Source organism: Gekko japonicus, unplaced genomic scaffold, assembly GCF_001447785.1.
Source record: "Gekko japonicus isolate JY-2015 unplaced genomic scaffold, Gekko_japonicus_V1.1 scaffold1592, whole genome shotgun sequence".
NCBI lineage: Eukaryota > Metazoa > Chordata > Lepidosauria > Squamata > Gekkonidae > Gekko > Gekko japonicus.
The window spans coordinates 179665-193672 of record NW_015175406.1 but is presented as its reverse complement, the minus strand read 5'-3'; the positions used below and the strand labels follow the sequence as shown (position 1 = coordinate 193672).

The following is a 14008-nucleotide window of genomic DNA, read 5'->3' as shown; positions in this document are numbered from 1 at the left end:
GCCCCATGACATCACTGGAAGTGTGTCAGAAGGCAACACCCACCGATCAGGCTCCACTGGACTGTTTTGGATTGCTAGCTATTGGAGGGGAGGAAACGTGCAGATCTGTCCTCGCAGAGGAGGGAGAGCTTGTACCTGAATAAAACTTGGTCTTAAACGTGCCACTGGACTGTTTTGGGCAGGGGGGGAGCTCTGCAACTTACCTGGCTGCTTCTTGCTCTGGCTGAGGGCTGCTGGGAGCAGGGGGCGGGGCTTGTTGCATGTGCCCGCCCCCCTGGGCTCTTTACTGCCGGAGCTCCGCTCCTGTGCGCTCCTGCAGGAAATGACCCCTGCCTCCTGTTGTTTGACTACTTGTTTCTTATCCTTGGTCCTCTTGGTCTGCTGCCCACCAGCAGTCCTGGACTTGAAGCTGGTGATGTCATAATTTGGACTCCCTCTCTTCCTGTCACATGACACAGCTGTGCTTTACAATTCAGTGGGTTCTGAGTCCAGAAAGGCTGAAGACCACTGACCTAGAATGTATGTAACAGGTCCTCGTGCCTGTCCTGCACAGGAAGATGGGAGTTTGTTCAGCATCACTAATCAGTTCACCGAGGAATCTCTTGTAACACCCTTATGAGAGGCCTAGTTCCTACTGAGGTGGTAATCCTTTATCTGGGTTTTGCTAATTCCTTGAGGGGTTCACATGGTAGACTGTTCCTCCACAAAATAAAATAGTTCCTACCGATGCTCCCTCTAAGCTGTGGAGTCTTGCGAGAAAAAAATCTACTTTGTGAACTACCGGCACTGAAGTTGTGAGCGAGCAATTTGGCTACTGCATAAATTAGTTTGCTCTGGAGCCATCCTTCCAAAGACAAAAATGTGTGATCCGGAGGCTGAAAAACTGAGAGCTAGCTCACACTAACTCAGCTTAGAGAACACTGTTACACACAGAAACAGAGATACCCAGCGGTTCGATAGCTTAGCCTTAGGTGCAGGGGGGCACCCACCTTCCGGCGCAGTAGCAGCGAAGAAGACCTGTGGTGGTGGCAGACAACGGTGGTAGACGACAGCGGCGATCTGGCAAAAAAGAACATGGCGGCGAAACCAACATCAAGCTGCAGACGTTCCGGGTGGGGACTGGTCCAGAGACGCAGCGACGCAGGGACTCAGTACGGCCGGAGCTAATCAGACAGAGGCCGGTGCAGCAGTTGTCACACAGTCGCCGAGATAGAACCCACCATGAAGCCGCAGGAAGAAGAAAGAACAAGCCGGCAGGGTGCCTGGTAGGCACTCACCTCACCTATATACATTGTGGCCCTAGATAGGAAGTATAATATGGCTATGTAAACCGCTCAGAGCCTCCGGGATTGAGCGGTATAGAAACTGAATTAATAAAATAAATATAATAAATACATAATAATATATCAGGTGTTAATCTTGCATTTCCCTGACATGCTGCTTTTCTCTATGCACAAGGATTTCTCCCCCTATGGAAGAACACTCAGTCATTTGATCCCCAGCTGCTACATGAAGTTATACCCAGACCAAGGTTTACCACTATAAAAAAAATTAGGCCTAACTGGGGTTACTGACCTTAAGACGGGGTCTAGAGTTCTTCAAGAACGATACCTGATCTCCAGACTACATCCATCAGTTCTCCTGGAAGAAATGGTACTTCTGGAGGGCAGATTCTATGGTTTGTCATAGAGTCTAGGAGAAACTGAATTCCTAGGGTAATATCACATTCCAAGAGTCTCTTCCCTCCCCAAGCTCTGCCCGCCCCAGGGACCCCCATCCCAAATCTCCAGGAAATTTACCAAGCTAGATGTGGTACCTCTAAGCCTAAGAAACACCAGCATTCTTTTGAACATAGTTTGAAAACGGTTGATCACCAGAAGCCAGAAATATCAAATCCCTTCTTACGTTCAGTGAATTCATTGCAATTAAAGTTGTGTCTGAGTCTTGGTTAAATTTATTGCGTATAATTAAGAAACACACAATTTTAAAATGAAGCAGATGAGAAATCATTTCATTGTTCTATATAATAGTAGTAGGTCGCTTTTGCCAATCTTGAAATTAGCAAAACAAGGCTTTCCACAGACAATGGGTTGTTGTTGTTTTTTACAAAGTTAGGGGGCTCCAAAGACACAGATATTCTGGCAAATACAACTTTGTAAATTAACCAGAAGAAAAATAATAAAGACTGAGCATGCTCCAGGAGACACGAAATGTGGAGAACAGAATTAGCTGAGAAGGGAACAAAGGGGAAGCTCAAACCCATAAAAAAAAATCATTTACCTTTGTTACCCCTCCCATCTAAAAAAATAAACAATTCGAAGAGTTTTTTCATAAGTACTAGGGTTGCCAACATCCTAGGGTTGCCAAGTGACTTACTGGCTGGAGTGGCAGTCCCAGTCTGGGACATTTGTGCGCACGCATAGCGCATGTGTGCCACAATAACATCACCTAGAAGTGACGTCATCACACTGGGCATGTTGCCAGGTGACGCTGTACCATAGAGTTTTCAGGGTGATTGCTAGAGCATCACGCCGGGCACGTCAGCCCGATCTGGCCACTTTGGGGGTGGGGTTCCCCCCGCCAGCCGGATCAGGACCGGTGGGTCGGGGGCCCTTTGAGTGGGGCAGCCCTACAACATCCAGGTGTGACCTGGAATTTCCTCGGAGTTATAGCTAGAGATGTGAAGGCCCGGGAAAAAAACGGGAAAATTCGGAAAAAACCCCAGTTTTTTCCCCGAAGCCTTTTTTGTTTTTTTCCGAAAAATTGGAAAAATTGAAAAAATAAAAGAAAAAAAATTGATTATAAAACGTTTTATTTTAACATGATGAATAAAATATTTTAAAACAAGGTGTTCAAACATTTTCCAAATCATTTCTAAAATATATATATATGGTATCAGATTGATCTAATTTCTGTGCACTGACAAGCAAGTCCCAGGTTAAAAACTGAACTCTCCAATGCTAGAACAAGATGCATTTCTTCCTTTAGGAGGTGCTATTGTCACGAGAAAAGAAAAAGGTTTGTTTTGTTTTTGCATGTGGGCGGGTATTCTGTTTGTAATAACTGTTTGGATACACTATATTTTAAATATGCTAGTTGTGATAATTTCATGCCAAGTAAAAATGTCCATAGTCATAGTTTATGTTCCTAAAGTAACAGAATGACTTTCAATCTAGAAAAGACAAAAGAAGTGCTAATGTAGCATTTTTTTCAATTTTTCCGAAAAATTTTCCTGGAAAAAATGGGTTTTTTTCCGAGCTTCAAAATTTCCAGAAATTTTACATCTCTAGTTATAGCTGATCTCCAGACTACAGAGATCAGTTCCGCAGAAGGAATTGGCAGTTTTGGAGATTAGACCATAAAGTCTAGGAGAAATGAAAGTCCTAGAGTGATATCACATACCCATTGAGCTCCCTTCTCTCCCCAAATTCTGCATTCCACAGATACAGCCGTGCCCAAATGTCCCAAGAATTTCTCAAGTCGGAGTTGGCAATCCCAATAAATATCCTCTTGTATATTTGGTATTTCACATCCTTGCCAGAAATTCAGTCAGCTAATATTGTGAACATTTCCCAGCTGTTACAGAATGTGTTAGCAGCTGCTGGCAGGGAACCTGTTTCCTTCTTCTGGAGACCAACACAGACAAATTGAAGCTTCATTATAGGCATTTACCCATAAAGAGTTCTGAAATGCTCCTGATTTGTGGAGAGTTCTGACCACACATTCTGCTGGACCAGGAGTCTCCAACCTTTTTGAGCCTGTCGGCATGTTTGAAATTCTAACACAGCATGGTAGGCACAGCAAAAAAAAAAAAAATGGCTGGCACAAAATGACTGCTGCAGGAGGCGGAGCCAGCTACAAAATGGCTGCCACAGCTTAACTTCAATCACACAGTATAGATCAGGGGTGTCGAACTCATTTGTTATGAGGGCCAGATCTGACATAAATGAGACCTTATTGGGCCAGGCCATGTGTGTCATAAAATGTAATGCCAGGTAACGGAGATATAAACTTTATAAAAGGACACAAACACAAAGGTTTTTTTTTACTTAAAATAAAAACATGCTTAAAACATTAGCACCTCTTGCTCTGAATGATTGCCTCAAAATGTCTGTGCTGTTGCAATCTTGAGTGTGGTGTTCAGGTGTGTATCTGTAAGCTGCAAACCTACGGTGATGCAGCAGCAGCAGAAGTGGAAGAAGAAGCAGACGGCAGCCAGTTCCACTGTGGGCCTGGTAGAAGCCCTCCGGGGGCCTGATCGGCCCCTGGGCCGCATGTTTGACACCTCTGGTATAGATCAAATCTACAGCCAATCAAATCTCCAAAAGTCAACCGGAAGCCTTGCTGGGCAAAAGACCTACCTGGCCCCACCCACTTCCTAAAAACATCTGGTGGGCACCGGAAAAGGTGTAGGTGGTCACCATGACACCCACGGACACTGCATAGCACCCATGCTCCTACAATGACACTGTCTAATCATGAGTCATAAATGTCCTATGGAACGTCTTCCTCCATCTTTTTTTATATATAATTTCTTTGCCTCCCATCTTTCCTCCAAAACTAGTCCCCAAGGCTACTTCCAGCTACACAAACACACACAACACATACAAAAGCACTAGAATCAAACAGCAAGCAAAATGAAACAGCAGCAGATGTAACAGTAAATAAAAACACAAACGTAAGTAAAGCACCATCAACGTGAAGTGCTGTCAAAGGCTCGCACAACTGAGAAAAGTTTTTTTCCCAACCAGCCACTGTAAGGCAACGGCCTGGGGAATATGGATGGTATGGTGTTGGTGCCACGCCAGGGCTCTTTTTGTAGAAAAAGCCCAGAAGGAACTCATTAGCATATTAGGCCACACCCCTGACAGCACAGCTCATTAGCACATTAGGCCGCACCCCCATGTTACCAGAAGTGTGGTCATCCAGCCACACCCACCTTTTGCTTCTTATTCTGTTTACCTTGTTTGTTGCCAAAGCCCAGGGCCTTTTTTGTAGCAGGAACTCCTTTGCATGTTAGGCCACACCTCCCTAATGTAGTCAATCCTAATGATTTTCTGCTGTTGGGTGTGGCCTATTATACTAATGAGTTCCTGCTGGGCGTGGCCAATTTAGGAGGAGCCAGCCGGAACTCCGTTCCTGTGCGTTCCTGCCCAAAAATAGCCCTGGTGCCACCCCAGAAAACGCCTTCCACCCCAGAAAACGCCTTCCCCCCCTAGTAGCGACCCACCTCGCTCTCCAAGGTAGGAACATCCAGGACTTCCAGAATGCACATAACAAGGGGGCAGATTCATATGTAGGAGCAGACAGTCTTTTCTGAGATCCTGTGGTTCCAGTCTGGGCTTTTGCAAGTTTAAAAAAGACACAATGCTTTTGTTCCCAGGGCAGACCTTAAAAGCAGTGGTGAGACGTGACTGGATTTGCTGCTCCCAGTCAGTCACCTGGTGGTTCTATTCTGGACCCACTGTAGTTTCTGAACGCTCTTCACAAGCATCTCCGCATACAACCCACGGCAGAAGTCTAAATGAGGGCTGACAGCTCCGGGTTGGGAAATACCTAGCGATCGTGGGGGTGGAGCCTGAGGAGGGTGGAGTTTGGGGAGGGACTTCAATGCCATAGAGTCTGCCTTCCAAAGTGGCCATTATTTCCAGGTGAACTGATCTCTATCACCTGGAGATCAGTTGTAACAGCCACCACCTGCAGGTTGGCAGCCCTAGAACATGGATGTCTACCCTTCCCAGAGCACTTAAGCCCTTATTTCTGACTGCATGCCTGCTTTAAAGTTAGCTGTTAAGTTTTAATGCAGATCATACGTTCTCATCTGAATCTTAATTACTTCTTTGGAAAATGCGTATTTATCATTTGTGCGTACTCTTAGTTTTCCTCTTTTCTCAGAAGACCATTTCATTTTAACGTCGCAGTTTCTGTCTAGGATTGCCAGACCCATCTAAGGTTGGAGGTGGGGACACGGGGTGGGGAGAGCATGACCTTGGCTACATTGTTTTGTCAGTTCTGGGGGGGGGGGAACCAGAAGTGACATAGATATCTCTAAGAATTGCGGAGCTACCCTATTTCACTTCTGGGTTTCTCCTGGAAGTGACGTAGTGAAACAGTTGACATCATCTCCCCCCCCCCTTCCACTACTGTTCGGAGAGGAGGAGGAGAAAAAGAAGAAAAGAGATTGGATTTATACCCCACCCTTCACTACCTGAAGGAGTCTCAGAGCGACTTACAATCTCCTTTCCCTTCCCCTCCCCCACAACAGACATCCTGTGAGCAATGTTCCCTCTAAGCTGTGGAGTCTTGTGAGCAAAAATTCTACTTTGTGAGCTACTGGCATTAAAGTTCTGAGAGAGTAATTTGGCCACTGCATAAATTAGTTTGCTCTGGAGCCCTCCTTCCTGAGCTAAGACAAAAATGTGTGAGCTGGAGGCTAAAAAACTGTGAGCTAGCTCACACTAACTCAGCTTAGAGGGAACATTGCGAGGTAGGTGGGGCTGAGAGAGCTCTTGAGAGAACTGCTCGTGAGAGAACAGCTCTGAGAGAACTGTGACTGACCCAAGGTCACACCAGCAGCTGCATGTAGAAGAGTGGGGAATCAAACCCAGTTCTCCCAGATTAGAGTCCATGTTCTTAATCACTACACCAAACTGGCAGGCAACTGGGGCTGCTGGTGGGAGGCCTCCCACCAAAGTGGGGGCTGATTTGTATCTCATTCTTCAACTAAGCAAGTGGGAAAATAGATAAAAGACCATTTCAGGAAACTGATCCAAGACTTCCAGGGGAAGTCAACAGCAGGGTGGGCTTTCCTCCATTTTAGATTCCCTCAACTGACAGACAGCAACGACCTCAAGCGAGCCCTGTCCGACATCTGCAAATGGCTGCTCTTCTAGTTCATATGATACATCGCTTTTAAAGTGCCCGGCATCCTGAGCGCTGACAGAAGCTTCCCCACCATCAGCGCTTGTATTTGAGTCCCCTCCAGGGTTTGTATTCTGAGGCACAACGCTGGCGCCAACAGGGGCACCCTTTTGACCCGCCGAGCGCCTTTTCTGTCCCGTGTGAACACGCTCGTGCGTCATGAGGCCCGACCTCTGGCAGAAACATTTCCCACACAGGGCACACTTATATGGTTTCTTCCCCGTGTGAATCCTCTGGTGCGTAATGAGATTGGAGCCGTCGCTGAAGCTTTTCTGACACACTGAGCATTTGTATGGTTTCTCTCCAGTATGGATCCTTTCGTGGACAGTGAGCTCAGTAGAGCTACGGAAGCCTTTCCCACACTGGGAACACTTGTACGGTTTGTCCCCAATGTGGATTTTTTCATGTGTGGAGAGGGTCCCCTTCTGACGGAAGTTCTTCCCACATTTCGAGCATGTGTAGGGTTTCTCTCCTGTGTGAATCCTTTCGTGCGCAATCAGGTTGGAGCCGCTCGCAAAACTCTTCTGACACATAGAGCACTGGAATGGTTTCGCCTCGACGTGAATCTTTTCGTGTGTCGTAAGGTTTCCCTTCTGGTGGAAACTCTTCCCACACTGGGAACACTTATATGGCTTCTCCCCTATGTGAATCTTTTCATGCGTCGAAAGGGTTCCCTTTTGACGGAAAATCTTCCCACATTTTAAACACTTGAAAGGTTTCTCTCCTGTGTGAATTCTCTCGTGAGCGATAAGGTTGGAACCACTCGCAAAACTCTTCTGACACATCGAACACTGAAACGGTTTTTCTCCGGCGCGAGTTCGTTCAGGGCTCCGGAGTTCACCGGCACCACTGGACCTTTTCCTACTTTCTGAATACTTGTCCTGTGTCTCTCCAGAGTGTGTTCTCTCGTGCATTTGAAGACCTAGGCTACTTCCGAAACTCTCCCCACAGGCACAGTGATGGATATTTTTGACAAGCTTGGTTTCTTCCCAATCGCCTTTAGTGACAGGTTCATCTGTTTTCTTCCCGGGTTTGGCTCTCTGCTTCCCACATGAGGCTGTCTTACTCCCAACTCTTGTCTCTTCTTCACAGTGCTGGAATGCATTGCCACTTCCTGGTGACGCCTCTGGCGCGCCTTGGTGGGGACCACTCGGATCGATATTGTCCACTTGGATCGTGCCCACTTGCCCGTCGCCTGCGGAAAAGAAACACAGCCATGTGTCCTTCTCTGGGTAACTTTCCAAACACACAGTTGAAGACATTAAAGAATGAGAAGTTCTACAGGATGAGGAGAAAGATGTGAATGCTTGAGAATGCCTACGGACATGTTTTTTTCTCTGAGTAACCATATCTACCTCATGCATGTTTGCTTCAGACACAGGAGTCTAAAGAGGAGGAGGAGGAGGAGGAGGAGGAGAAGACGTTGGTTTTTGTACCCCACCCTTCACTACCCAAAGGAGTCTCGGAGCAGCTTACAATCTCCTTCCCTTCCTCTCCCCACAACAGACACCCTGTGAGGTAGGTGGGGCTGAGAGACCTCTGACAGAAACTGCTCTCGAGAGAGAACAGCTCTGAGATAACTGTGACTGACCCAAGGTCACCCAGCTGCCTTCATGTGGAGGAGCAGCTTACAATCACCTTCCCTTCCTCTCCCCACAACAGACACCCTGTGAGTGTCTTGAAGGAGGGCGGGGTCAGGAAGGCAGGAGAGCCGGCGGGGTCGAGGGGTGGTGCTGGGAATGGGAACGGGGAATAAAAGGAGGAGACACCGAGGGGTCGAAGAGGAGCAGCACGGACTGGCTAAGGAGCGCAGCGATTGGTGCGGTGGGGAGAGAGAGAGAGAACACGCTCAGCTAAGGACACGCCTCTTGGGACCCAGCTGGTCCAAAGCCATGTACCCTGCCAACAGAGGGACCACCAGGGTGACGCTAAACCCTGTCCCCTGTCACGCTGAGGCATCGTTGACACACTTCCCTTAACCCCGACCTCGCTCCCAGGGCCGCCACGCCTGAAGGGGACACCGAGGCACCACGGCCAGGGGCAGGGCAGCGGGGAAGGAGGCGAGCGAGCTTGACAGTGGTGGAGCCTCTGCTTGGCATGCAGAAGGTCCCAGTTTCAATCCCTCGGCATCTCCAGATAAAAGGGTCAGGTGGTAGGTGAGGTGAAAAACCTGAGACCCTGGAGACCAGCTGCCCGTCTCAGTGGACAGCACTGACCTGGGCAGACCAGACGGGTCTGATTCAGCACAAGGCTGTAACCTGTGTTCAGCGCGTTCTTACCCAGCAGCCATTCCTCTCCTTCCCACTCCTGCTTGACTTCCACAACGAGGTTCCAAGTCTCTGGTGGTGGAATCTTGTTCCCCTCCGAAGGAAGGACAGCTGCTTCAGGCAAAGGTTCTGGCATCTGAAACAGCCGTGAAAAGCCCATTAAATGCCAATCCCCAGTTTGGGGCAGGGGATCCCCTCGTTTGGAGGCCCTCCTCCTGATTCAGGGTTATCAGAAAGCGGGGGGTGGGGGAGAGGGAAATGTCAGGTGAGCACTCCATTATATCCTATGGTGACCAGTCCCCTAGGGTATAATAGAGAATCGACCCATGGGTATCTGGGGGGGACTGTTTTTTTAGGTAGAGGCACCAAATTTTCAGCATAGCATGTGGTGCCTCTCCTCAGAAAACCAGCAACGTTTCAAAAAGACTGGGCCAGGTGCCCACATCCTGCATTATTTCCAGTGGAGGGAAAGCGGTCCTTTTAAATGTGATGGCTAGAGCTCGCTTTGGAGTTCAATCGTGCTTCTTCCCTCCCCTCTCCCAGAGTGATGTCACATCCTTGCTCCACCCCCAAAGTCCCCAGATATTTCTTGAGTCGGACCTGGTAATGCCATCCAGACCATTGGACCTGCAAGCAGAGTACTACAAGCAGATGAGTCCCTAACTGATCCTTCATTGGTGACACCATCACCCCATACTGGACGTACCTAGATGTCTAACTCCATGGTAGCAAATGAATCTCCTTACACATTGGGTTCCCTCAGACAATATGTTCCCCACTGGACCCTCACCATTCAACAAATACATAGGAGCAGCGTTCCCTCTTAGCTGAGTTAGTGTGAGCTAGCTCACCGTTTTTTAGCCTCCAGCTCACACATTTCTGTCTCAGCTCAGGAAGGAGGGCTCCAGAGCAAACTAATTTATGCAGTAGCCAAATGGCTCGCTCACAACTTTAATGCCAGTAGCTCCCAAAGTAGAATTTTTGCTCACAAGACTCCACAGCTTAGAGGGGGCATTGCAGAGGAGGAAACTGATGGTGAAGTCCTAAGAATAGGCCTGTTTGGAAATATTGTCACTGAATGTTCTTACCTGCTCTTTTGGCCTCATAGCCTCATTCTGCTTCAAGAGGAAATCTTCCGCCAGGGCCACCGCCTGGATGCAGGTCTCCGGACCACGTTCCCGGACCCAGCTCTGCATTTCCTGGGGAAGGACGGTCAGGAACTGCTCCAGGATCAGCAGCTCCACGATCTCCTCCTTTGTGTGTTTTTCTGCTTTCAGCCACTGACAGCAAAGTTCCCGGAGTCGCCCATAAACGGCTCTCGGCCCCTCCACTTCCTGGTAGCAGAACTGCCTGAAGTGCTGGCGCTGCCTCTCCCTCGTGACGGCCTCTCTTTGCAAGATGGCGGCCTTCATCTTCCCATAATCCTCTCTGTCTTGGGCACTAAGGGTGCTGAAGGCCTCTCTGACCTCTCTGCTGAGGGCCGGCAGAAGGAGGGTCACCCACTTGTCACGAGGCCAGCGGCACGTTGACGCAATCTGCTCAAAGGAGGCCAGGAAAGCCTTCGTGTCTTCCCACGGCGGCGTTGGCTCCTCACACATCTGCGCGTCCTCCCATCCTGAGTGAGGGGCCTGTAGGGCACTCAGGAACTCCTGCCACTGGGCCTCCCAATGCTGCTGGATCCCTTCCTCAGGCTCCTTTTTTATAAGATGAGGAGAGACTGCCGTCTCTAACTCCCCGATACTCCCTACGTGTAGAATCTGTGGGGCTTTTGTTCCCTCCATCTGCGAACACAACTTGAAGGCATCTGAGTTCTCTTCCTCCTTCACCTGCTGTGGGACTATGGAGGCCCCATCCCCTACGGACATGTTCACCTCCACCTCCACACACTCGTTCTCCATCACGAAGTCCAAATGTCAGCGTGCCAGGGAAATGTTAGCCTCCAGAATGGTATATTCTACTCCAATCTGTCCTGTAGCATTCCCATTTTCCTCAGCCAGATTTGTCTCTTTCCAAACAGCGACGCAGACGCTCTGCAGAAAGAGGAGGGTCCAGTTAAGGAGACAGTATTCCTCACATCTAAGAACAGATTCACACGCTCCCAAAGCAGCCAGAGGAAACTCAGTCCTGAGCCAAGTTCCCAAATTGATGAGGAAATAAAATTGCCTAACCTCTGGGGGCCCTGACTTGGATGGCCCAGGCCAGCCCGATCTCGTCAGATCTTAGAAGCTAAGCAGGGTCGGGCCTGCTTAGTACTTGGATGGGAGACCAGCAAGGAAGTCCAGGGTCGCTCCACAGAGGCAGGCCCTGGCAAACCAAGTCAGTGCTTAGTTCACGTGGCCCTTTCTTACACGCCCAGGGAAATGCTGATTGCCACTTTGGGGTCAGGAAGCAATTTTTTTTCTCCAGGCCGGTTTGCCTGGAGATCCTGGAGGGTTTTTGTCATCTTCTGGGCATGGAACAGGTGTCACTGGGAGTGCGGCGGATGGAGGCGTTTGTGAATTTCCTGCATTGTGCAGGGGGTTGGACTAGATGACCCTGGAGGTCCCTGCCAACTCTATGATTCTACGTCTGAAGGTCCCTTGCCTTGAAAAACCCTTGAGGGGTCACCATGAATCAGCTGTGGTTTGATGGCACTTTCCACCTTCAGGCGGGGGCCTGGACCAAGACAGAGGAATTTCAGACAGACGATATATTCCGGAAGAGGAACGGTTCCCAAATGGTTTCTAGTCTGTCATTTCAGACAGAACCGTTTGAGAACCGGTTCCCTTCCGGAATATATTTGTCATTTCAGACACAAATGCCTCTGTCCTGTTTAGGAAACGGGGCTGAAGCATTTTACCTGTCAACCGCTTCCAAGTAGTCCTCAGTTTCCTCTCCCGATTCTGATGCGCTTTTTCACGCCGTTTTTCGCCCACGCGGGCGATCTCCGGCTTTTTTTTTTTTTTTGAACGTTCGCTTTATAGCGCTATAAATCGAACGTTAAAAAAAAAAAGATCACCCACGTGGGTGGGAAACGGCGGGAAAACAAAGCGGTGCAGTCTGAAATGCCAAACCGCTTCTGATCCGGCTCTTTTCCGGTAGGGGAAAGTCCTGTGTGAAATGGCAGCCCTGTACCGGTTCACTTCAAAACGGATCATTACCGGCTTGAAACCGGGTGAAACTGGGTAATGTGAAATTCCCCATATTGTCCCGCTCCAACAGAGGTCTTGCTCTGAATACCATCACTCAGCTTTAGGGGACTACCTCCTTCAGGAGGCCTGGCCACAGCACTTGTGCCCTTCCTCTGGGTCCTGAGACGTTCAGGAGAAAAGGTGGGCATATAAGCATTTTAAATAATTTAAACCAATGACATTTTGGCTCTTGATACTTTTGCCCCTGCTTTCTCTTTCAGTGTAAATGAAGGCATTTAGGGTGCTGTTTTCATGAATTATTGAGTATGTTTTTAATGTCACCACTTACATTTTTAAAATTTGTAAACTATTTTTATGGTTTTATATACATGTGTGTGTGCGCGTGTGCATAAATAAAAGAGCCGGATTAGAAATCTAAAAAGCAGGTAGACAATGGTAACCTGGCAGGCATTATACAGGTGGACTTTCAAAAGGCTTTTGACAATGTACCTCACCTAAAACTCCTGCGCAAACTTAGCAGTCGTGGGATAAGAGGACGGGTTCTCTTATGGTTAAACGACAGGAAGCAAAGAGTAGGAATCAGTGGACAGTTCTCACAATGGAGGGAAGTAAGCAGTGGGGGTCCCACAAGGATCGGTATTGGGGCTGGTGCTCTTTAATTTATTCATCAGTGATCTGGAATGAGGGCTGAGTACTGTAGTGGCCAGGTTTGCAGATGACACCAAATTATTCAGGATGGTAAAAACCAAGACTGGCTGTGAAGAGCTCCAAGGGGACCTCTACAAGCTGGGTGGGTGGGTGACAATCAATGTTCCCTCTAAGCCACGCACTCTGGTGAGCAAAAATTCTACTTTGTGAGCTGCTGGCACTAAAGTTGTGAGCGAGCGATTGGGCTCCTGCATAAATCAGTTTGCTCTGGAGCCATCCTGAGCTAAGACAAAAGTGTGTGAGCTGGAGGCTAAAAAACTGTGAGCTAGCTCACACTAACTCAGCTAAGAGGGAACATTGGCTGTCATCCAGAGGGGGTCTGGAGCAATGTTCCCTCTAAGCTGTGGAGTGTTGTGAACAAAAATTCTACTTTGTGAGCTGCTGGCACTAAAGTTGTGAGCGAGCGATTGGGCTCCTGCATAAATCAGTTTGCTCTGGAGCCATCCTGAGCTAAGACAAAAGTGTGTGAGCTGGAGGCTAAAAAACTGTGAGCTAGCTCACACTAACTCAGCTTAGAGGGAACATTGGTGACAATGTGGCAAATGAAGCTCACTGTTGGTAAGTGTAAGGTGATGCACACTGGGACAAAAAATCCCAGCTTCAAGGAGAGGCTAGTGGGGTCTGAACTTGCTGAGACTGAGAGGGGAAAAGATCTCAGGGTCGTCGTGGAAATGGAAATGACACTCAATGAAAGTGTCAACCCAGTGAGCTGCAGGGGTGAAAAGGGGAAACTCTGTGTTAGAGACTATTAGGAAAGGGATTGGAAATAAAATGGCTGCTATTGTAAAGCCTCTGTATAGATCTATGGTGCGGCCTCATTTGGAATACTGTGTCCAGTTCTGGTCACTATTAGAGATGTGAAGGCCCGGAAAAAAACTGGAAAAATTCAGGGAAAAAACAGTTTTTTTCTTTTTTTTTTCCTGAAGCCTTTTTGGTTTTCCCCGAAAAATTAGAAAAATTGAAAAAAGAAAAGAAAAGAAA

At 48.2% G+C, this 14008-nt stretch overlaps 1 protein-coding gene across 1 annotated transcript in view; it reads right to left on the bottom strand.

The window, feature by feature from the left end:
• Nucleotides 1-14008, bottom strand: part of LOC107122608 (zinc finger protein 197-like) — a 64597-nt gene that overhangs the window by 28389 nt on the left and 22200 nt on the right. Inside the window, exons 4-6 of the mRNA XM_015425720.1 lie at nt 10277-11080; nt 9138-9324; nt 7093-8116 (exon numbers count right to left, since the gene is read on the bottom strand). Coding sequence (XP_015281206.1) covers nt 7093-8116; nt 9138-9324; nt 10277-11080 — 2015 coding nt within the window. The remainder of the gene's footprint in view (nt 1-7092; nt 8117-9137; nt 9325-10276; nt 11081-14008) is intronic.